Source organism: Saimiri boliviensis, chromosome 6 (genome assembly GCF_048565385.1).
Source record: "Saimiri boliviensis isolate mSaiBol1 chromosome 6, mSaiBol1.pri, whole genome shotgun sequence".
Classification (NCBI taxonomy): domain Eukaryota; kingdom Metazoa; phylum Chordata; class Mammalia; order Primates; family Cebidae; genus Saimiri; species Saimiri boliviensis.
In genome coordinates this window covers 84,862,620-84,884,719 of record NC_133454.1, presented here as the reverse complement: position 1 = coordinate 84,884,719, position 22,100 = coordinate 84,862,620, and the positions used below count along the sequence as shown (strand labels likewise).

Here is a 22,100-nt window from a genome sequence, read left to right as displayed (position 1 = left end):
TTAGGTGTTTATCTCCTACACTAGATTCTGAGCTCCTTGAAAGTAAGAATCTTGTTTTCCACTTCTCTGTATATACAGCAGACAACACAGAGGTTGGCACAGGGCTCAATAAGTTTGGCTGAAAAGAAATGAATAAATGAAGTGCTTTAATATTGAGGTCTACTGTATAGCAACCTGAAACTAAATGTGAGCTGTGCACCTACCTATGAGTGTTTACCAGTTAACTGAGACAATTCATGCTAAGTGCTTGATGAATATTAATTTATTCCCTCTTCCTGAGCATATACACAGCAGGGAACAAGGTGTCCCTCCCCTCTAACCCCTGGAAGCAAAAAGAGTGGGGGAATATCTAGAATGGCAAAAGAAGCAAAGAAAGAGGGAATGCAAACACTGAGACTCTCCCCATAGCACCTCACTTAATCCCTACATGATGCTGCAAGCTAAGTGTCATGATCTCCATTTTGGAAACAAGGAAACTAGGGCTCAGAGAGGGAAAGTGGCCTTCCAGACATCACACAGGAGTCTGACTCCAGGGCACTTATACCTACGCACACAGGTAGGATGCTGCAACACCAGGATATGAGGTTATACTAAGCACAAGGCAGGAGTACTGCTCATTACCTGGACATGGCAGGTAGCCTGTTGCTAAGAAATCAGGCCAACCAAGTGAAAAGAGAGGATAGCTTGAGCTGGTTGCTGGGAGTCATAGGTGCGGTCATGTCCAGGCCACATCAAAGAGAAGGAGCATGTATCTCTGTGCATTAATGAGCAGGGTCTGTGACCCTAGCAACAGAAAGTAGAGCCCCCAGAACTATCTCTAACTAGCACATCTCGACTCTCATGGGGCATGATTTACCCCACCGGCTAAAGAGGGTAAACTTCATAGCATTTTCTGATTCTTCTTGAATCCGACTGGGAAAGATAACCCCATTCAGGTGACTGAGTTGTCACCATTAAAATAGAATCAGGGATTTTCTGAAGATGAGGAGATAAGGCAATCAATGTATTTTTGCATCGTTAGGCACAAAAAGATTAAGATTGCCTTGAATCTACCAAAATAAAAGCCACAGCAAGAGGGCACAGAGATTTTTGTCTTTTTTCCTGCAGCTGTATCCCCATAGCCTACAACAGGGAATGGAAAACAGAACCATTCAGTAAACATTTATTGAATAAAATGTATAGCACCGAGTGACTTATCAAATGTCACACAGCTCATTAACGGTATGACCAAGACAGGTGTGATTGACAGCAATGCCCTGCTGTTTCTACAACTGTGCAATGCCCATCAGAAAATCCCAGAAAAGAGATGAGCTCAGCTAAAAATGGGCTGAGGAGAGGACTTTACTGCAAGACAGCTTGAAGAATCTTTAATCCATCACTTCTCTCTTGTGTTCTTTGATTACAAGAGCCGGCACATTCTTCTGGAAGTTAAGGGTTCTGTTTATAGAGTGGCTTCCCTGCTCCTAAAAGTTTCCAAATGGAAGCTACTCTACTACAGGAATCCTTAAGGCCCTAACAGGGAGAGTATAAAGACAAAGCATGCATTTTCTGTCTGGCACTATTGATTATTTCACGGTGGACCCCTAGCAAAAAAGATGTTGGGTGGGGACCTCCCAGGACACACTTGTTTGTGTTCAAGGTGAAGATCCAGGTGCCTGGCTGAATAGTCCACTCTGTCCTGTCATGTTCCTTCTAGTTCTATCCCACAAAGAAGGAGGAAGTTACAATGCTGAAAAAGCACCAGCAGATGTGCTCCCTGTAGGGAGAAATGGAGGCTTTTTTCACTTCATTACCTTTGAAATAGGCAGGAGATATCCCTATCCTAGCTCCTGTGTTCTGCAGGCACCATGACATAGATACCACTAGCCAGCATTCCACAGGAGCCTCAGAGGTTCCTGGTTCCTAAAATTGTAGTAGTAGAACAGAGGGAAGAGGGGTTTCTCAGCCCCCATCTTTCACACATATGACCTCCTATAATTTTCATCACAATTTTATGAATCAAGTGAAACAAATATTACAATGATCTGAATCCCAAAGAAAAACGCTAAAGCCCAGAGAGGTTTTATGGCTTATTGAAGCCAGCTACAGCACAGCCAGTTCTCCTATGCCCCTGGTATGCCTCCCAAAGGCCAGGGGAAAAGCTGAGGAAGACTGAAAACTCACCAGGCAGGCCACAAGCACAGCATCACTGCTGTTCCTCTCTGACGGGGATCTGCAGAGCTCGATGAGACGGGACATGCCTGTAGGAGACACAAAGAGCCTCAAGCCCAGGACGGGGCCTAGCCAGGCCTGATCCAGAGGTACTGGGCCTCCTTTGCACACCCAATCTGCCAGAGAAGGGGAATGAACCCACTTGGGGGAGTCTGTGACAGAAACTTTCTACTCCCTCAGTGATGAACAGACCCTGGTCAGGGTCAGGCCAAGCTGAAACATGCAAGCCAAAACCACAGGTGCTACAGCAGCCACTGGCTGCTAAGACCAAGCTTAGTTAAAACTGTGGCAGAGATAGTGCTCATGTCACCGAGAAAGGACTTCCTATTCAGGCATTTCTGATTTTACCAGAGCTATGTTTAATATTTGAATCTTTAGCAGACAAAATTCCTAGCTATACCTTTTTTTCTCAAGTACCTGTTTTAGTCAGAAAATATATTGTGGCTAAAATAACAGAAAACTACAGACTCTACTAATATTTCCTAGGGCTTTACTGGGGAGAGTTAAGTGAATGACTTAGCTTTTCAATGCAGACTGACTTCTTTCAACTTTAAGGAAAAAAACTCTCATTATAACATAATAGTAGAAGGCATGCAAATGCAGTCTGTGTGTCCATCCTCTGTAAGGTCCTGAAGGAGCGGGAACCCTCTGCTGCCCCAGGCCACCTATCACTGTCCCTTGGGGTACCTGGATGATTGGCAACACTGCCATGCCTTTTCCCATGCTTCTTCCTGCAGAGCCCTTTCTCAGCCTTCACATGGGAGTAACTTTTACTTACCCATCAAACCACACAGAGGACTCATCCCCTTGTTAAAACATTCTTTGACCCACACAGATAAACACGGACTACTTCTTCTGCATGTCAAATGTACCATGGACATGCTTTGAGTGTCACTCCCATGATTCTGAAGTGAGAATATCTCTTTATCTGTCACCTCTGTGAGGCTGTGAGCCCCTGTGGTCAGAACAATGTCATATCCAATGTTACATGCCCAGTGCTCAGAAGACAGCTTAGCATAGGGTAGATGCTCTGAAAATATTTGTTGGGTAAATAAGTAACTAACTGAATGAATTAGCATGTTAATGGGTAAATTAATGAATGAATTAATAATGAAGTCACGAATGGGTTAATGAATAAATGAACTAAAGGATAAATTAATGAATAAATGAACAAGTGAGCAGATAAATAACAGAGCAAGTGAAAAAATGAATGAGTGAATGAAAGAATGGGGTTCTTATTAACAGTCTACAGGTGAGTCACTGTTCTGGCCAACTTTCACTTCTCTAGGTCCTTTCTCCCTTTTGCTTCAGCCCCAGGTTACAAACTAGACTAGCAGCTGTACCCTGAGCCTCCATCCCAGCATTTTCTAGCCCCCAGAGATAGGGCTTACCCTAGCCAGCCCTCGCCCTGTGTCCACTGTTGCCACCATGAAATCAGAGCTGCTTCCACCCGCAAACCCCACACTTTACTCCAGCCACAGCCAGCAAGCACTACTCACAGCTGAGCCGCACGGCCTCCCGTGCCACATCTGGGTCTCGGCTGAGACGGGCCAGGGTCACTGCAGCTTTCTGCTGGACTCTCTCACAGGCTGCCACCTCAGCGGGGGTCCCAGACCTTGGCTTTTCAGACAGCATGCCCATGATTAACTGGACCCCTAGGCCGAAAACAAGGAATAGTTGGTACCTACCCCCAGCATGGAGCCTTCCCCATGGGGCCAGCTGGACAGATGGCTGCAGGGTACAGGCACAGGTTGTCAGGATTACTTCAGGGGTCTCACCCAGAGGGAGGAAGCTGGACAAGGCCACTCCTCCATGCCTTCTACTCCTGAGGGTGAATCCATGTACCAAGTCACTATACTTGTAAGGAGCATCTGAAGACATATTTACTTTTTTAATGCTATTATTGAGCTTTTACTACATACTCAGCACTGTGCTAAATGCACAGTAACTGCATAATCCCCTAAAATCTTCCAGTAGCTTCATGAATTAGGTAGCATTATAATTCCATTTTGAAGCCCAGAGAGAAGTGAAGTATCTTGCCCAGTGTCACATGGTTAGTAGCTGGGGGAGCTGCTATTGAAATTCAGATGTAGAATCACATTTGGGATTAAGAAAACAAAAATGAAAGAAACTCAGATAACCGGTTTCTCTCCATCACCTCTTCACATCTGATACTGGCTGCATCTGAGATAGGTCCAGTGGTGATGAATCCCACTGGTAACAGGTGATCCAAACCTAAGCTGGTTATGACTAGCTGATAATGACTAGATCAAATGTTTTAGAGAGAACTCAAGCTGGAAAAGGGTGTAGTAGTTAGACAGAGATTTATAATGTCTGCTGAGAAGCCTCCTACCTCCCCATGAAATCAGATTTGTCTTTTGATTGTTCCACAAACCACACCCATGTCCACTCATATCTTCTTGCCTTTACCCACACTTTCTTTCTACAAGGATGCCATTTTCCCTCTTGATGCTCCATCTAAAAAACTCCATCCTGCAGGTGGTAGTGAAAGTTCACCTTCTTTGTGAGCTGTTGCCCAACTGCCCATCCCACACTCTCCTCTTCTGCACCCAGTGGCTCCTGCCAGCTTAGAACTTAAGCCAGACATGACCCAAGGATATAGTTTTGCTTCGTTTTGTTGCTCTACACAGCGTCTAAAATCTTTTAGATTTTTGATAGTATGCTAATTGAAGGATTTCTATAAAAATCCAGATTTCTAACTTCTGAAATTGCCTCCTGAATTTCAACACTAGGCCCTCATGTCTGCACAACAACAAATTGTTAAAGCTTATTATGAGTTCCTTTTTTTTTTTTTTTTTTTTTTTTTTTGAGACAGAGTCTCACAGACAGAGATTGATCCTGTCTCTGGTGAGCTCACCTCGTCCATTTATATTACCCGTCTGAATTGTGTAGACATCTAAGTTTGAGCTGTGATTTAGACCATGGACTCTCAAAGTCCAGCCTGTGCAACAAGATTTGCCCTGTCCAGACCTAAGAGGCCTGTCTTCCATCAGACCCCAGTTGCATTGACACCATTGTTGAATACTTGAATCCTGCCCCACTTTTGAAAATAGCTCCCTCATTAACTTTTCTTCAGGCAAACGCCATGAAACTGCCACTATTTCCTGAAAGAGGAGATAGGCTTAGCTTAGTGCTAATTCTGTGCCAGACAATCTTCTAACATGCATCCTTACAACAACTTTATAAGGTAGGGATTATTCTCATTTTGCAGATGGAAAAACAGAGAGGTTGTATGGTTAGTAAACAGAGCCAGGATTTACAACCACAGAATATGGTTTCAGTTACAACCTCAACCACCATGCCAACCTCCCTCTGTTGCATTATTCTACTATAGATGTTATACTTTTATCATATGTCAGTTTTGGTAAGTTGTGCTCTCTGTCCAGACTGTGATCCTCTAGGACAAAGGCAGGGACTTAGTTATCTCTCTGTTCTCATTGTCTAGCACAATGCCAGGCACATATTAGGTCTCAATAACAGTTGGCTGAATGAGTCAGTCAATAGCACTTAGTGAATCATAAAGCTCTCTACAGATGCCAGATATCCCAATCCCAAATTCACAGGCCTATGGAGACCTACTCCCACTGAACACTTCAACATAAGGCTCTATAAGTGCTGAAAGAACAGGGCACAGATGCAATAGCTCAGCTTCACGGCCTCAGCTGGCTCAGCAAAGTTTCTCATTATTAGCTCAATCACATAAAATTAACACAAAATGATGTCCTTCAATTAGTAACAGAGCAATGGGGGATGGGGAAGTGTATGTTTTGTTAAGACAGCAGGGAAGCCTGGGAGAAGGAGTTTTAGCAAGAGCAGAAGCAGCAGGCCCAGGCTCCCAGCTCACTCCGCCTCATTAGCGTCTCTGGTTTCCAACTGGTTGCTAATTGCTCCCTTATTTCCCAGTCACAAGAAGCCCTCACCATCTCTGCTCCCAGCTGCAAGACAGCCGCCTTGTCCTTTGGCAGAAACGGCTTAGATCATCTTCCAGGCCAATGAAACCTGGCCTGCCCCACCGGGACCTTCGTGACACATTCAGCACAAGGTGGAACAAGGGAGCAAGTGGGAGAAGAGATGCTCTCAGTGAGGGCTCAATACATTCAGGTTGCCCTGACCTGAGCTGAGGTCAAATCCAATAAGATGGGAAAAGTTTAAAGTTGGAATGTATTACTTGATAGGAATAGATTTTTTAATTTGAGGACCATAATGAAATATTTGCCGTCTCCTCACCACCCTATTAAAATAGCAACCACCACCACCGCACCCTGAGACTACCTTACTCTTCTTCCCTACTTTATTTTCCCCAGGGCATTGTCACACTATCATCATTGGACATTTTCTATCTTCTTGTACATTGTCTTCCACTAGAACTTAGGCCTCACAAAAGCAAACAAACACATATATAGGCCCAGTTGCACATATACAAGCACATACATATATGCTCATGCAAGCGAGGTGATATGTGTACCTATTTTCATACCTGCACAGGCATTCACACAAGCACAAAGACACAGTCCCCTACATCCAGATAATCCACATAACATGTACACTGCTGCAAAGACATACCATTCTCCTGAATTATATCAGAGGCGCACTGCTCTAGGACAGACATGTTTGCCAAGATGGTCACAATCTGGAAAAGAGAATTTAGAAACAGAAAATGAACACACCTGATCCAAATGGTACCCTCTACAGACAGGTCAGCCAGGGGTTACAAATCTTCCTTTTATCCCATGACTCCTTCCTGTCCACTGGGCCTATCCTTCCATGGTATTTTCTTCCATCTTCATGGGCTCCTGCCACTCAGATGTATTTCCCCAGTGACTAATGCCCATTTAGAAGCCTATGGCTATAGGATACCTCCCAAGGGCCTCAGGACACCCTGGAAAGACTAGCATCACCCTGGGTAAAGTTGGGGCCCAGCTGTCTTTCTGCTCTGGTCCCCAGTCCTGAAATGCAGACAGAACCAGCAGGTCCCTGGCCGCCTAACTCCTCTTTGCTGGCTTGTCCTCCTGACAGTTAGCTCTTACTCTAGATTGAGTTCCTCCATCCCAGCTTCTTTCCTGACTATTAACCCTCACCTACTGTCAACCTGCAATGGATGAAAGCTAAGGTCACGTTAGAGGGCATGAGTAGGAGGAGGTAGCATTATACCCCAAGCATTGGGTATTATATGGAATCTGATGAGAAAGTGCATACTCAGCTGCATGTTATAAGTCTGTGGTAAGCCTCAATTATCAGTCATCACTGAAAGTCTCTGCCTGTAGGAAAGGGGTACTGACCCCAGGCAGAGAGTGAGTCTCATTTACAGGTTTATAGGTTGTAACCAGCCTCACCTGCAACCCCTGGTATAGTCAAGGGAGAACACAGAACTCACAGCATAAACTGGATTAAGGGCTGACAGGGCACTCATTCCAGGGACTCCAGATTGCAAAAAGTGCCAAAACACTACTGGAATATATTGGAAACATGGCACCTATTAACTCAGATACCACCCACAACACTGCTCCTGATACAAATTGCAAGATGAAAGTTCACCCACTTTCACAGAAATGTACAGCACTCTCAAGTGATAATTAAAATAAATAATAAAATTAAATTTAAAAACTTCTCACTAGTACAAGCCTCTCTCTCTTGAAAGGCTTCTTCAAAGTTTGCAGGATGGTATAAGCAAAGGCTATGCTCCTCTCCTCTGAGACAGCAGTTAGTCTATTGAGTACAATTCAGGCAGCTAAAATTCCGAAACTGGATAGTAACGTGATGTCTATCAGGAAAGAGTATTATCTACATTTTAATTACTCTGGATAACAAATATTACTATTTTACTCTGGATAACAAATACATAAAAAAAATCTTCTTTTAAACAGAAAGGGAAAAGCTTGCCATATTAATAGAATACCCATCTCTCCCCTTTCCTTCTGAACACATGTTGGAAGGCGATGCCGCATTCTTCTGCAGCAACCATGTGTGTGACAGCCCCTTCCAGCTCAGACCCCACTAGGGCCTGGGTGGATAAACATGGCTACAGTGGGTTGCCAGAGGAAGGACAGGAGAATACTCCAGAAACTTTATCCTGAAAGCTACTCCATACCACCGGATGTTTTATGAAGCGGGTGACAAGCTCCTATTTGCAGTTAAGAAGATAATAGGACTAAAGGAGATTTAGGACTTTGAGGATCTTTTATGTATTTATTTACTTATTTTTGTACTTTTTAAGGTTGTGTTTGTGGGCTCAGTGGAAGGAGTTAGAGGGAAAAGCTGGGTTGAAGATGCAGTCAAAAATGGAAAGTTCCCCAAGAGGCACTGTGTGCACATTCTTATGAGGGAGGAGGTACACAGGCAAGTACGTGTCGGTTTAGAGTTTATTTGGCTATCTCTGCGCTGTGAGCAGGAAGCATGGACTCTGCTTCCACCACACAGGGGCTGCGCCATCCCACCATCGCCAGGCTGGCCTCTCTGACAAAAACACTTAGTTGATATGCAGAATCATGAAGGAAGAAAGGAAGGGAGGGAAGGAAGCAAGGAGGGAAGGAGGAAGGAGCCAAGGAGTGAGGAAAATGAAGGAAGGAAGGAAGGAAGGAAGGAAGGACAAAGTAGGATAAGAAAAGGAAAGCCTTGTCTGCGGCAACGGGCTCATCACACAGTAATTATTAGCCAAGTCACAGGCACCACGTAGGTCTTTGTGTCAGACTAATTTAGATCCTGTTAATGAAAATTACTTCCTCTTTACAGAGCCTGTACCCCATGTGGCTTTCTGGAGGTGCAGATGAAGTATTCAATTAAGCACAATTTGAATAAATGCCAGTTATGCCCTGCTTTGAGCCCCCCTTTTGAAACATCCTTGTGTGCACCATAACGTAGAGGCGAAAGAGGTTATTGTTTATCCTCACAGTCAAGTCCATGGGTGGGATTTTAGGGACAACTGTTTTACCTGGTTGGATACAAGCTAGCAATGCTGTGAGGGGGCAGAGTGCAGGAGCCAGCCAGCCAGTTTCCCCAGCCCAGGCTAATTCATTCCTGTCTGATGATGTTCAATTAAGTTCTATTCCACCTGAGTGAAAGGGCACTGTTGCCCTGCAGTTGTTTGGTAAATCCAGAGGACATCACCCTTGAGAGTGAGAGGTCAGTGTAATGTAATAGCTAAGTGTATAGCTCAACCTACATCTAAATCCTGGCTCTATCACATTTTCCTGTGATCTTGGCCATGTTACCTAACCTTCTGTGCCTTGGTGTATTCATTTTCTATTGCTGCTAAAACAAGTTATCACAAACTTAGTGGCTTAAAACGACACGATTTTATCTTGCAGTTCTAGAGGTCAGAAGTTCTAAATGAGTCTTACATAGCAAAAATCCAGGTGTTGACAGATCTTCATTTCTTCTGGAGGCTCTAGGGGAAAATTAATTTCCTAGTTTCTATTTTCCAGCTTCTGGAGGCTGCTCTCATTCTTTGGCTCAGGGGAGTATATCCTTCTGACCTTTGCTTCCTTAATCACGTTTGATTCTCTGACTCTAATCCTCTTCCCTCCCTCTTATAAGAACTTCTGTGACGACACTGGATTTACCCGGATAATCAAGGATAATATTCCTATGTCAAGATCTTAACTCAATTGCCTCTAGAAAATCCCTGTCACTATATAAAGTAACTTATTCACAGGTTTTGAGTATTAGGATGTAGACATCCTTGGAGGCCCTACCACAAGAAATAAAAATAATTCAGCCAGGCACTGTAGCTCATGCCTTTAATCCCAGTTACTCCAGAGGCTGAGGCAGGAGGATCACTTGAAGTCAGGAGTTTGAGACCAGCCTGAGCAACATAACAAGACTCTGTCTCTAAATAAATAAGTAAATAAATAAAACATCTCTTATAAGACCTGTATGAGCATTCAGTGATTAATACCAAGCACCTTTTGTTAAATAAAACAAATATGGATCCCTCTGGGCAGGAGAACCTGAAAGGATGCAAGCCTTGAAAGATGTGTCAAGAAGCACCAGCCAAGCAACATGCAGCACCTGGGGGTGGCAGGGTGGGTGGCTGAGACACGCTGCTAATGTGAGATTCCTCCCAAAGGAGAGCCTGTCCCAGAGCAGGACAACCCTTCCCACCAGAGAAACAAAGTGTGTGCTCACTACCTTATGTAGCATTTTCGAATTATTTTTTCTTTCGCCCCCAAAGACATTAAGAAAATTAAGGCAGACAGGAAATTCATCCAGGATAGCAGGGGACCTCCCACGTCACTGGTTCAAGAAGAAATGCCCTGTGTGGTAGGAAGGAGGTTGGCGAAGCCTTTTGATGTCAGTACACATGGAGGAAAAGGTGCGCCCTGCGCTGGCCCAGAGCAAGTTTTCCGGAAACATTTGTCTGCAGGCTGATGCCAAGGTGTGAACCAGGCCTGCCACATCCTAACAGGGTCTCAGCAGTCAGCCCTGATCACACCCTGACTTTGCCTGCATTCCCTTGCTGGAAACTAACACTGAAGACCAAACTGCATTCAAGACAAGTGAAGAATACCCAGGACACCAAGTAGACAGGTGCTCTGATCTAAAGAACTTTCAACACAGAAAGCTGGCACATATTTCATGAAAAGTTATGATTACTTTTATGCTGTGCAGAAATTAGGACCAAAAGGCCAACAGCTTATATGACTGTAATTTGAATTACTCTTTAATTGCCAGATGAATATTTAGATTTCTTTTATTACCATGTTAACTCTGATATTTGCAGCAACAATGTCAACTGCAGCCCTGAGAACAAAAAGCAAAATCATTTTTAGCCTCTAGCAAGCTTGTCCAACCCATGGCCTGCAGGCCACATGTAGCCCAGGACAGCTTTAAATATGGCCCAACACAATTTGTAAACTTTCTTAAAACATAATGAGATTTTTTGGTGTGAATTTTCTTTTCAGCTCATCAGCTGTCGTTAGTGTTAGTGTATTTTATGTGTGACCCAAGACAATTCTTCTTTCAGTGTGACCCAGGGAAGCCAAAAGATTGGATACCCTTGCTTTAGGAGAATCTTGGTGCTTCTCTGCACCCTCTTCCCTCCACATGACTTCCTCTACCAAAGAGCAGAAAGAATCCAGACAAGGACATTGATTTGCAGAATTGAGAAGTCTAAGGGAGGAAAGGTATGGTCTCTTTGAACATACTTTCTTTTCCAAGGCCAGAGAAACAAGAGAGCCCAGGAGAAGGTATAGCCCTATCCTCTTCTGCTCTGTTTTGAGCCTCTCCCATCCTCTAGCAGGCATGGCCCAGGGCCCAGGGCCCAGGGCCTGAGAGGGCTGGACAGGCATAGAGACTAGGAGAAGGGCACCTGCCTAGGCCCAGAGACAAGCATACAGCTTCCTCTCTCCAGTACTTGCATCTTCTCACTGACAGGATTGGCATTCTCTTCTTACTACTACAGAGTCAAGAGTGGAGAGCTAAAATTCAGGCTTAGGACACAGCAATCAATAAAAGCCATAGAACTGTTTTGGATGTAGGTCTTGTACTGCTGGCGAATAGGCTGAAGGGCTCTCCTGGGTGAGACCCAGCTCCCTCACCCTGGGGATTACATGAATGTTGGGCTGTAACTCCACAGTGTTAGAGAGCATATAAAGGCCAAACCATATTCTCTGTGCTTGGTTTGCCCCTGGCTTTGTAGGGAGGGGTTTCCGGAACAGGTCAGGACAGGGTGTTACGATCCAGGATTCCTCCAATACTACACAACATCCCTGATAAGGTTTGGATCTGTGTCTCCACCAAAAATTTCGTTTAATTGTAATCCCCTGTGTTGGAGGTGGATCCTGGTGGGAGGTGATTCATGGGGGCGGATCCTTCATGAATGATTTAGCACCATCCTCTTGCTGCTGTTCTTGTGATAGTGAAGTGAGTTCTTGTTGAAAAGTGTGAAGCACCTTCCCCTTTGCTCTCTCTTGCTCCTGCTCCTGCCATGTGATGTGTCTGCTTCACCTTTGCCTTCTACCATTATTGTAAGTTTTAAGTCCTCTCCAGAAGCCAAACAGATTCCAGCTTCATGTTTTCTGTTTAGCTGCAGAACCGTGAGCCAATTACACCTTTTTCCTTTACAAATTACCCAATCTCAGGAAATTTATTTTTATTTTTATTTTTGAGACAAGGTCTGGCTGTATTGTCTAGGCTGTAGTGGAGTGGTACCATCTTGGCTCACTGTAACCTCCGTCTCCTGTAGCTGGGACTATAGGTGTGCACTACCACTCCTTCCTAATTTTTTTTTTTTTTTTTGGTAGAGATAGGATTTCTCCATGTTGCCCAGGCTGGTCTTGAACTCATAAACAAAGGCAATCTCACCACCTCAGCCTCCCAAAGTACTGGGATTACACCAGGCATTTCTTTACAGCAATGTGAGAACAGACCAACACAGTGGCCACCATGTTAACTACATTTCCTGATCCTACCTTCCTGTTTCAAAGCTGACATTCCCTGTCTCAAACCTATCCCAGCCTCCAGTTCTGTTAGAGACCGTTGTCCCATTCATTATTGAGTATTCACTTTGGTTTTAAGTACTTTACTAGTGTTATTCTATTTACTCATCATAATGACGTGAGGGAGGGAGCAAATGTTATTATCCCCATTACACAGATGAGGAATTTGTGGCGCAGAGAGGTTAAGTGGTTTGTCCAAGGTCACATAGCTGGGAAATGGCAGAACCAGAATGTGAACTCAGATCTGTCTGAACTAAAAAGCTGCGCTGTTTCTAATATATCATATATATACATGACAGAGCTTTATAAACTATAGAGAGATTTTGAGATGTGAGCCAAAAATGCAACCTCTAGTGACTGGCATTTTCTGATAAATGGTATTCACAGTGAAGTTCCAGAAATGTTACAAAATGTAGTCATTGTAAAATGCCAAACAGATGGTGTATTACTATGGGAAGTATATACTAGCACTCCTACCCTTATGAAAGTAGTTAATTCCTGAAGGCCACAAAAAGTCAGGCTCAGTAAAAGTCTCTATTACACATTAGACAAGATAATCAGGTCCCTTCCATCCTAGATTGTCCCTGCTTGACAGGCAGGGCAGAGGTCCAACAATACATCTGGAGGCAGCCCCTTTCCTACCTCCCCCTGTCAGATCTGTAGCTGATTCCATGGGAAGTATGGCTCCTGGAAATAGCTCCTGGGCATGAAAACATAGGACTATCCAGATTACTTGTTAGGCTTCTCAATGCCAGAGCATATCAGCTGCAGCCCAGGCCCCCTTCCTGTAAATTAGCTGACGGGGATGGAAAACCCTAGGTCCAAGGCTGCCCTCACCAACTTCCACACTCCAAGGCTGGCTACAGGGTAGGCAGGGCTAACGAGGCTTCTGTTGGACGAATTGTGCAGACCTGGCTTGCCAGGATGATAGAGAAGTTCTCATGGTCCAAACAGAGGTGGTCTGTATAGATCCAAGACCAAGAGGCTCCACACAGCATTGACGTCATTGGCAGGTTCATTACCGGAAGCCTCATGGGGCATTTAATCTCCTAAGTATTTCAGAGGGCGGTGAGCACTTCAAAGCCTAATTCATCTTTTTTGTCTTCATTACAGAGAGCCCTGATCACCTTAATCCTTTTGCTGCCACAGGAAAGAGCCATTTGTTTCTTTAATGGGTGCACTTTCACTAGCTAAGTGTCTGTTCTGAGCCAGGGCGGAAGGTGAAGCCATCCTGAGGACAGGGGGGACATGCCTGGCTCAGACAGTGGAATAACATGAAAAGCTACTGACTCCAGGTGCAGAAAGAATTATCTGCTAGCAGCCCGACCACATTCTCTCCCTACTCTGATCTCCTTTTCCTAGGACTCAGTGAGGTTTTAAGAGTGGGCCAGTCACTCCTTGTGATGAGAAAGGGGCTTCTACACATAGAGTCACAGGACATCCAAAATGGAAGAAGCCATGACTCTTTTACAGATGAGGGAACTCCTCTCTGGAGGTTCCCATTCAGTGCTGTGTGCTACACATTCAAAGACCAATCATAGTAACATTGATAGTGGCTTCCATTGAATTAATAGTTTCTATGTGTCAGAGTCTGTACCAAGAGTTTATATTTATTAACTTATTTAATTCTTATTTCAACTTTGTAAAATATGTATTATTTGTTTCCATTTTACAGATTCACAAAGTAAGACTCAAAGTTAATTGCCCAAAGTGACACGATTATTAATAGCAAAAAAGCTTCAAATTCAGGTTGTCTGACTCCAAAATTCCTGGTCTTATTTACTCACTACTGGATCTTGTATGAAATGACTGAAGTCAGCCACAGGAGAGGCACTTGAAGGTGAAGGGATCTAAAATTACGTCAGATAGATGAGAGACCCAGCAACTGGAGGTAACTAGCTGAAGACAACAGGAGCCTGAGTAAGGTGGATCACAAAGGGTGGGCCCTCCTGTCTCCCTCCCCACTACCAAGGATATATCTACAGTAGACACGGGGCATGTCCCCCTCAGGAGCCAGTCAGGCCAATGGCCAACCAGGGGGCCACCATTCTATTTGTTACTGTCATACCTTCTCTCTCCAGGGACTTATCCAACTCTTAGAAGTAAAAGATTACACTGGAAAGGAAGTCTGGAATCATACATATCATACAGTTTGGAAGGCCAAGTTAAGGATTTTGGATAACACACTATTCATGCTCTTCCTGGGATCATCAGGTTTAAAAAATAATGATATTCACCATTTATTATGAACTTAGTAGGGGCTAAGCCTTATATTAGGTTTTTGCATATCTTATTACACTTACCTTCACCATAACCCTGCAACATAGACATTAATGTCCCAATTAATAGATGGAAAACTAACACCCAGGTACATTTGACTTGCTCAATGTCACTCAATTGATAAATGGCCCAGGCAGGACCAACACTCAGTCTGTGGTTCAACAGCTGCACAACTTCCTTTCTTCAAAGACAACAGCAGATGAGAGTCAAAGATTAAGGTCTAAGAATTTAAATTTAATCCTGATTTAAATTCTGGGTAGCTGCCTGCCAATCATTTAATTTTGGAGATATCCTATTCAGCCAGAATATTCTTATCTGTAAAATGGGGCATATATCACCAGTGTCCCAGTATCATTAGAACTCTCATATGCAATGCTTAGACATTAGAAAATTCTCTCCGAATACGAGCTTCTATGGTTAGCTGCCCTTTCACAGGTGATTCTAAGGATAAGAAATAACTGACGAAGTTTGGGGAACTTCACCAAGGGCACCAGCTCTAGGCTAGAGGCCTTCAAAATCCTAGGAGAGCACTGACCATGGATCATACCCTCAGAGGAGGAAAATCACATGAAATAACTAAGAGGAACAAATGTCATTAGATAAGTCAACACTGCATTGTGAGGTATGAATGCTAAGAAAAGGAGGCAACTCCAGAGAGCCAAAACCATCAGGAAAGGCCTTCCTGGAGCTGCTGGCATGGGACAGAAACTAAAGCAAATTCAGTTAAGATAAGGGTGGAAAAGGCGATGGTGTGGGAGCTAAAATGCAGACAGGAATAAGCTGAGTTGGGGGAGAAAGGATCATCTAACTTAGAGCTCAGGTACGGGGAAGAATTCACAGAGACCTAAAGCCCACCTAATCTACCATCCCCACTCCTTGGTGGGGGCCAGACGTGAAACAGGATAAAATTCTAGAACATCAGAGTTCAAAAAGCCTTTAAAACGCCCTAATTCTATGTTTTCAAACACTTTTAGTAGTAAAACCCCTTTTCTACCAAAGAAAATCTTTCACAGAGCTCAAATATACAAAGAAAATTATGACTGATGTAGAGGCTGAAGCCCAGAATTAAGGTTCTGCTCCAAGCCTCTGTTTCTCATGAAGGTAGAGAGGGAAGTGGTTCACTACAGGGTTCAGTGTCAGATGGGCACCAACATGACCAGGACACAGAACTTCAGAGGAGGTCCAGGCACTTTCTGTGGGTCCTTCTGCCTCCAAGAACAGGCAATCTGAAGAGATTAAAGAAGGCCCTGTAGTGGTTGGGATGGGCAAAGCGGATAGGAAATCTCATAGAGAGGCTTCGAGGTCAATGAGAGACATGAAAAACATATTCCTTTACCTTTCTGCAGCATGTAAAGCTCACAATGAGATGAACAAAAATGGTAGGAGGTCTCATAAAGAGGCTTCAAGGTCAATGAGAGACACGGAGAATATTTACCGTCCTACAGCATGCAGAATTAACAGGACTCCTATGCCCTCTCCCCTGCCTCAGAAACTAAGTGCTGGCCTCCTGACCTCTGTCTCCACGGCTATAGGCCCTGGGCTTGGTGCCTTCTGGGCATCTTACCTGGTCTCGAGTATAAGGCGTGTCCACTCTCTGCTTGTCACTGCAGGCTTCCAGGAGGACACGGATGGCATTCAGCTGCAGGAGCATCTCACAGGCCATTGTGTCAAAGAAGGTGATGTTGGCAAGGGCCGCAGAGGCTAGCAGAAAGACTTCCCCTGATGAGGCCTCTTGGCACAATTCTGGATGGTGAAAAGAAAGAAAATAACTTCCATACCAAGTGTTTTCATATCAGTTGTCTCATCTGGTTTCCACAATAGCTCTGGGAGATCTTTAGAGCAGGTGTTATAATACCCATTTTACAGATGAGGAAAGTGGTTACTACAGATGGAACAGTATCTGTCTATACAGGTGACCAAGCTGGGATTTAAAACATGGCATGTAACTCTACTCAATCCTTCAACCAGTAAGTATTTATTGAATGAACACTACGTGCCAGGTGCCAATGGGGTATTGGGATGGCACAGTGAACAAAACAGTTCAGGTCTTTGCCCTTGTTGAGCTCACACTCTACTAGTGGGCAAGAAAATGAACTTTTAAAAAATTACTATGCATAATTACAAAGTCTGATAAATATGAGGGAGAAAATAAGTACTAGGACAGCATATCTAGTGGCTCACTGAGGTGCACAACAAAAGGTGTGCCTAAGAATGTGACTTTACAGCTGAGACCTTAAAGGAAAAAAGGAGCCAGTCATAAAAATACTTGGAGAAACAGAATATTCTAGACCAAAGGATAAAGAATTACAAAGCGTATGAGGTGGGAAGGAGCTTCCAGTCCCTTTGTTCCTCCGGCAATGCACACTAGCCTGCTGCTAACCTTGCCTTAAGGAAGAGATTAAAAATAAAACAGAGAGACTATACCCCTCCAGCTGCCATCAACGGAGCCTTGGTGCTTCCTTTTGGTCCCAGGATAAGGGTCATCTGGCAGCAAGAAAGTCCTATACCAAGCTCCTGAATGTAAGGCTCTTTATCTCTATTCCTAGTGGTCCTAGCTCAGCCCTAACCAAATTCCCCCACTTACCATCTGTAATTGTACTAAGGGCCTTTAAGAAGCAGAGTGACCTCATCCTTCCACCACCTAACACAACCCTCATGGGTTACAGAACATGGAATGGATGCCGATCTCGGGAGGAGGAATAGATGGATTCTATCCATGGTGCTTCCCCCATTTCAGTAGACCTGATGTCTAGTCCTCAGCTCCAACTTGAACATCAATCCAGGTATTTCTGTGGTCCAGGCCCTCTCCTACTGATAACATCTCCACAAAACCACAAGAGGCAAGACCATACTTCAGAAAAAGAGCTTCAGGAGAGAAAGAAAGTTCGAGAGACAAAATTGAGCTATGTTTCACCCTGGTCCCTAGTTCTTGCCTCCAGACAAACAGCCTATACCTCCAGGTTCTGATACAACTGCCACCTCCTAGCATCTACCTGTGAATGCACCTTCTGATGCCTACATTTCAGTTTTAGCAGTAAAACCCTTTTTCTGCCAATAACATTAGTCAAACACCTGCAGTCGGTCTTGCACTATGCCATTAAATTCTGAATATCCTCAAAGTAGAAAATGATTGTCCACATTTACAGCAAGCTGAGTCTTAGAGAAGCTAGTAGTAGCAGCAGCTACCATTTATTGTTTACTAGCTGCTGTACATATTTTTTTTACTTCTCCTTACAACAATCCCATTTTATCACTGTTTTGTAAATGAAGAAATTGAAGATTCAAATATTAAGTGATTTGCCCATGGTCTTATGGCCAGTAAGTAACTGTTTGAGGCTAGAATCAAATCCAGGTCTGCCTGACTCCAAAGTCCCCATTCTTTTATACTCCAGGTTGCTTCTGGTCTCTCAGCCTCTTTGACTCATTCCCAGTGATGCTTCCAGAGACGTGGGTTTCAGTTCTATCAGGAGGATAACACTTGCCTCTGGGCAATGTGGCTCCCCACAGCCCAGGTGTGACCATTAAACAACTCAAACTCCTGATCCAACCACCAGGACTGGAACAACAGATTAGCTGAGATATTAAGAACTCTGATTCCCTTTATCCAGTGATGGCCCCATCCTCTGATTTTGGGACAATCACTGGAGTCCCCAGTCCCTTCCAGGTTACCTCCCTACATCCAAGGTTTTGGGTGAGTCTACAGAGCTCGGTGGCCCACTTTTCTGTAAGATTCCTTCTAGGTCCTAACACTCCTCCTCATTCTCATTCAGTTGCTATTGCTGCTGACACAGCAATTATTAACACAACTATCTAAGTGCCTTTTAATTTTGCTGCACATTTATTTGAACTATAGTCTGAGTCACCTGGGATGTGTTAGGAAGATTAAATTGAGGATTCCAGTGACTCATTTATAAATGTTTCCAGGGAATGGCAAGAAGTTGGAGGGTTACTTCCCACCAAAGAACAGAAGTATGGCTTCCTGCCCGGAATATATCTGCTGAATCTCAGAGTGGACTCTACAATGCATCTTCATCAGAATGAAACAAATGGAAGACTCCTTGGCTCCAGGGAGAAACCCAGCCTGGGAAGTGAAGTAAGAATGAATATATGACAATAGTGAAAGGTCACTTTAACTATATGTACTTTGTTTGTTTATTTGATAATGTTTATAAATTGAGAAATTTTCTATAAAATTTACAAATTTTGTCTTATCTTTAAAAGTCTACGCCTTTACCACATGGTAACAATCAACTGAAATTTACCAGTGACCATCCCTTTAGACACTGCGTGGGTTTTTCAATTTGACACAGGACTTAAACACCTTTATTCTTCCATGTGGCTCCCTTCAACACATTCATGTTTCTTACTGGGCTCTGGTGGATGTTGAATATGGGACTCCTGGCATAAGTGGGTCCTAATTCTGTTGTGTGGCCTTGAGAAAGTAACTTAACCTCTCTAGGCTTAGATTTCTTCACCTAGAGAGTATGCAAGAAACTATAGGGTCTCTTGAGCTCCCTCTAGCCAAGACTTTCAACAATGGGCTTCCATGTTTTCTCAATTTTGAATAAATGTGGACATTGGCAAATTGATTTCTCCCAGCCTGACCTGTGAGTGCTACTGCCCCCATGACTAGAATCAGCCATAAAGTCAATATAACTGATGTGTCCTATGTGCAAAGTACTTGCAGATCTCCAAATTCTAGAGTTAGAAGACCCTTGAGAGAAACAATTTGCAATGTCTTGTTTATGTTCGGAAAATTGTGAAGTGAGTTTTACAGTGCGACATGGTAAAGAGTGAGTGGTGGGATCTCACACAGCACTGGCACAGGCTTGTTGCCCATAGCCACTTGAATGGATGAGTCAAAAGCCAGAGTCCAAACCCAGGGTTCTGACTCCCAGCCCAGTGTTATGTTGCCCCGAAGTTCTTGCTATCTCAGATATTTCCACTCCTGCTATGGTGACTCCAAGAGTTAATCTTACATTTCCTGATGAAATGAAATGAAATGAAATTTCAATAAGATATAGATATAAAGAGAGTGACAGAGAAATAGAAACACAGATCACCACCAGCACCTTTAAAAGAAAGATGTGGTTTTCAAAACAATTCCCTGGGGATTGTTATCCATCCTGGCCCTTTCAGTTTCTATAGTTTAGCAAAGGAAAGCTAAGAAAAGAGCATATTTTAGATACAGAGCTATGATTCTCCTGCCAGCAGTGCATATGTTTGAATAGGTGAACCTAGAAGAGTCAGCACTTTCACGGCCCCATGATGGGAAACCAATCATGTGATTTTCAGGAAGCAGGTTGTGGTAAGCTAGTGCTCTCTGAGAAACCATTTGCTCCAGTCATTACTGTGATAGTCACTGGGTACAAGGACTGAGAATTTAGGAAAAATGCCTATCAGAGTCTCTTTATCCAAGTATCTGAACCTCAAAATTTGAGGCTCCATTCCTTTCTGCGGTTTGTCCTGGACTCCCTTCTGAAATGCCAACTAATCCCAAACTGACAATAATTCAACTTGCTTCTCAGAGGGCTGCATGCATTTTAATAAGAAACTCTTGACAATAGAGCTCTTCAAAGCCTAATTCTGATCCATTAATGGTGCGATTTCAGCAAATGTGATCGTCTATACAGGAGATACCTGGGGTGCAATGAGTGGCAGATGGGAAGGCCTTACTGACTATTCCTGAAGACAACTATGCCAATGCCCTCTCTCCTAGTGGTCCCACTGCCCAGGGTGACTCACTGACGAGGGCTGTCACGATCTCCTCCATGCTCTCCAGGAAGCTACTGAGGTGCTGGGTGACAGGCAGGTGTGGGGAGGTGACCTGGGCCACCACAGCTGCAGCCTCAGCCCGTGTGGCCTCTGAGTGGCTGTCGTCAGTCAGGATGTTGGCCAAGCACAGAACGCCATCCACCTGCAGATGGAGAGAGGGAGCTTCCCTGTGAACCCTAGGAAGACACCACTGCCCATGACATTAATGAGACAGATTCAGGCCCCCCTTCATGGAAGCCAGCTCTGCCTTCCCAGAACAACCCAGGACTCCATGTAGAGCCAGGGACAATCCAGTGACAAGGCCCTCAGAATGACTCAAATTCTGGCACCTGGAGGCCTCTTCTCTGAGTCAAGCAGAGATCAGTAAACTTCCATGGGTCTTCTAAATAGCAGACATCAAGTCACGTGTCCAGAGACAGAGCCCTGGTCATCTACCACAGCAGATTGCCATAGAAAGAACAGTCACTTAGAAATCTCACATCCCCAAGCTCCAATTTTGGACTCCTCTTCTTTGCTCTGTGACTTAGCCTCTCTGAGATTCTATTTCCCCACACTTCAACAGGGTATTGAGGCATTGAAGAGATAAAGCAGGCAATGCCTGATCCAGAAGAGATGCTCAAGAAATGCTGGTTCCTTCCTCCCTTCCTCTGATTTAGCAACAGGATGAGCTCAGTATTCTCTTCCCCATCTTGTCCTCCATCATCCTTCCCCATAGAAATGGGGCTGCTTCCTTGGGGGCCTTGCTTTCTGTGCCCAACCAGTGAAAAGCAAACCTGAAACTGGTGGGACATGAGTTCCAGATAAGAACATGTTTTCAAGTTCTGTCCAAGTCAGACCTGCTCTTGGCATGATAACAGCTGCTGCTGAGCATGTGCTTACAGTGTGCCAGGTACTGCTCTATGGAGAGTGCACATGATGTTATACAATCTATTCCTTACAATAACCCTTTAAGGTCAGTATTATTATCTCAATTTTACAGACAAGAAAGCTGAGACACAGAAAGGTTCATAGACTTGCCCCAGATCAGAACTTTGAAAGCAGTTGTTTTGGCATTCGAACCCAATGGTCTGGTGTCAAAGCCCAGGTTTTGAACAGGATATTATCCTGCCTACTAAGAAGTGGCACCTGAGCTCAGACTTCAGCCTCCATCAGGGTCAGTATACAAGACTTGTTAGAGAAAAAGAAGGCAGGAGCTTGTCAAGGTTAGCTCCGCCATGCTACTGCAGACCCTCTGATGCCCTGGACAACAGCCTGCCTGGGGACCCTGCTATCAAGCACCAAGTCCTTCTCGGGTTAGGAGTGGGAGGTAGGGATGAGGCAGGGGAAGAACAGGAGAGGTTGGGGGAGGTGCAGCCCATGCTCGTTCCCTACACCTGC

General features: G+C 44.2%; 1 protein-coding gene and 1 long non-coding RNA gene across 7 annotated transcripts in view; one reads left to right on the top strand and one right to left on the bottom strand.

Annotated features, from left to right (window-relative positions):
- The window catches only part of INSC (INSC spindle orientation adaptor protein), a 128,270-nt gene that overhangs the window by 1,653 nt on the left and 104,517 nt on the right, over nt 1–22,100 (bottom strand). For all 3 annotated transcript variants that reach the window (XM_003919869.3, XM_003919870.3, XM_074401135.1), the window contains 5 exons: nt 20,694–20,865; nt 16,513–16,691; nt 6,796–6,862; nt 3,711–3,866; nt 2,164–2,240 (listed from right to left, as the gene is read on the bottom strand). In XM_003919869.3, coding sequence (XP_003919918.1) covers nt 2,164–2,240; nt 3,711–3,866; nt 6,796–6,862; nt 16,513–16,691; nt 20,694–20,865 — 651 coding nt within the window. The remainder of the gene's footprint in view (nt 1–2,163; nt 2,241–3,710; nt 3,867–6,795; nt 6,863–16,512; nt 16,692–20,693; nt 20,866–22,100) is intronic.
- The window catches only part of LOC141584864 (uncharacterized), an 82,847-nt gene that overhangs the window by 20,209 nt on the left and 40,538 nt on the right, over nt 1–22,100 (top strand). For 3 of the 4 annotated variants that reach the window (XR_012518105.1, XR_012518106.1, XR_012518104.1), the window contains exon 4: nt 18,873–19,041. This is a non-coding gene — a long non-coding RNA (uncharacterized LOC141584864). Of the gene's footprint in view, nt 1–18,872; nt 20,706–22,100 lie in introns of those variants that run through there. The other variant, XR_012518103.1, reaches the window with a different exon arrangement.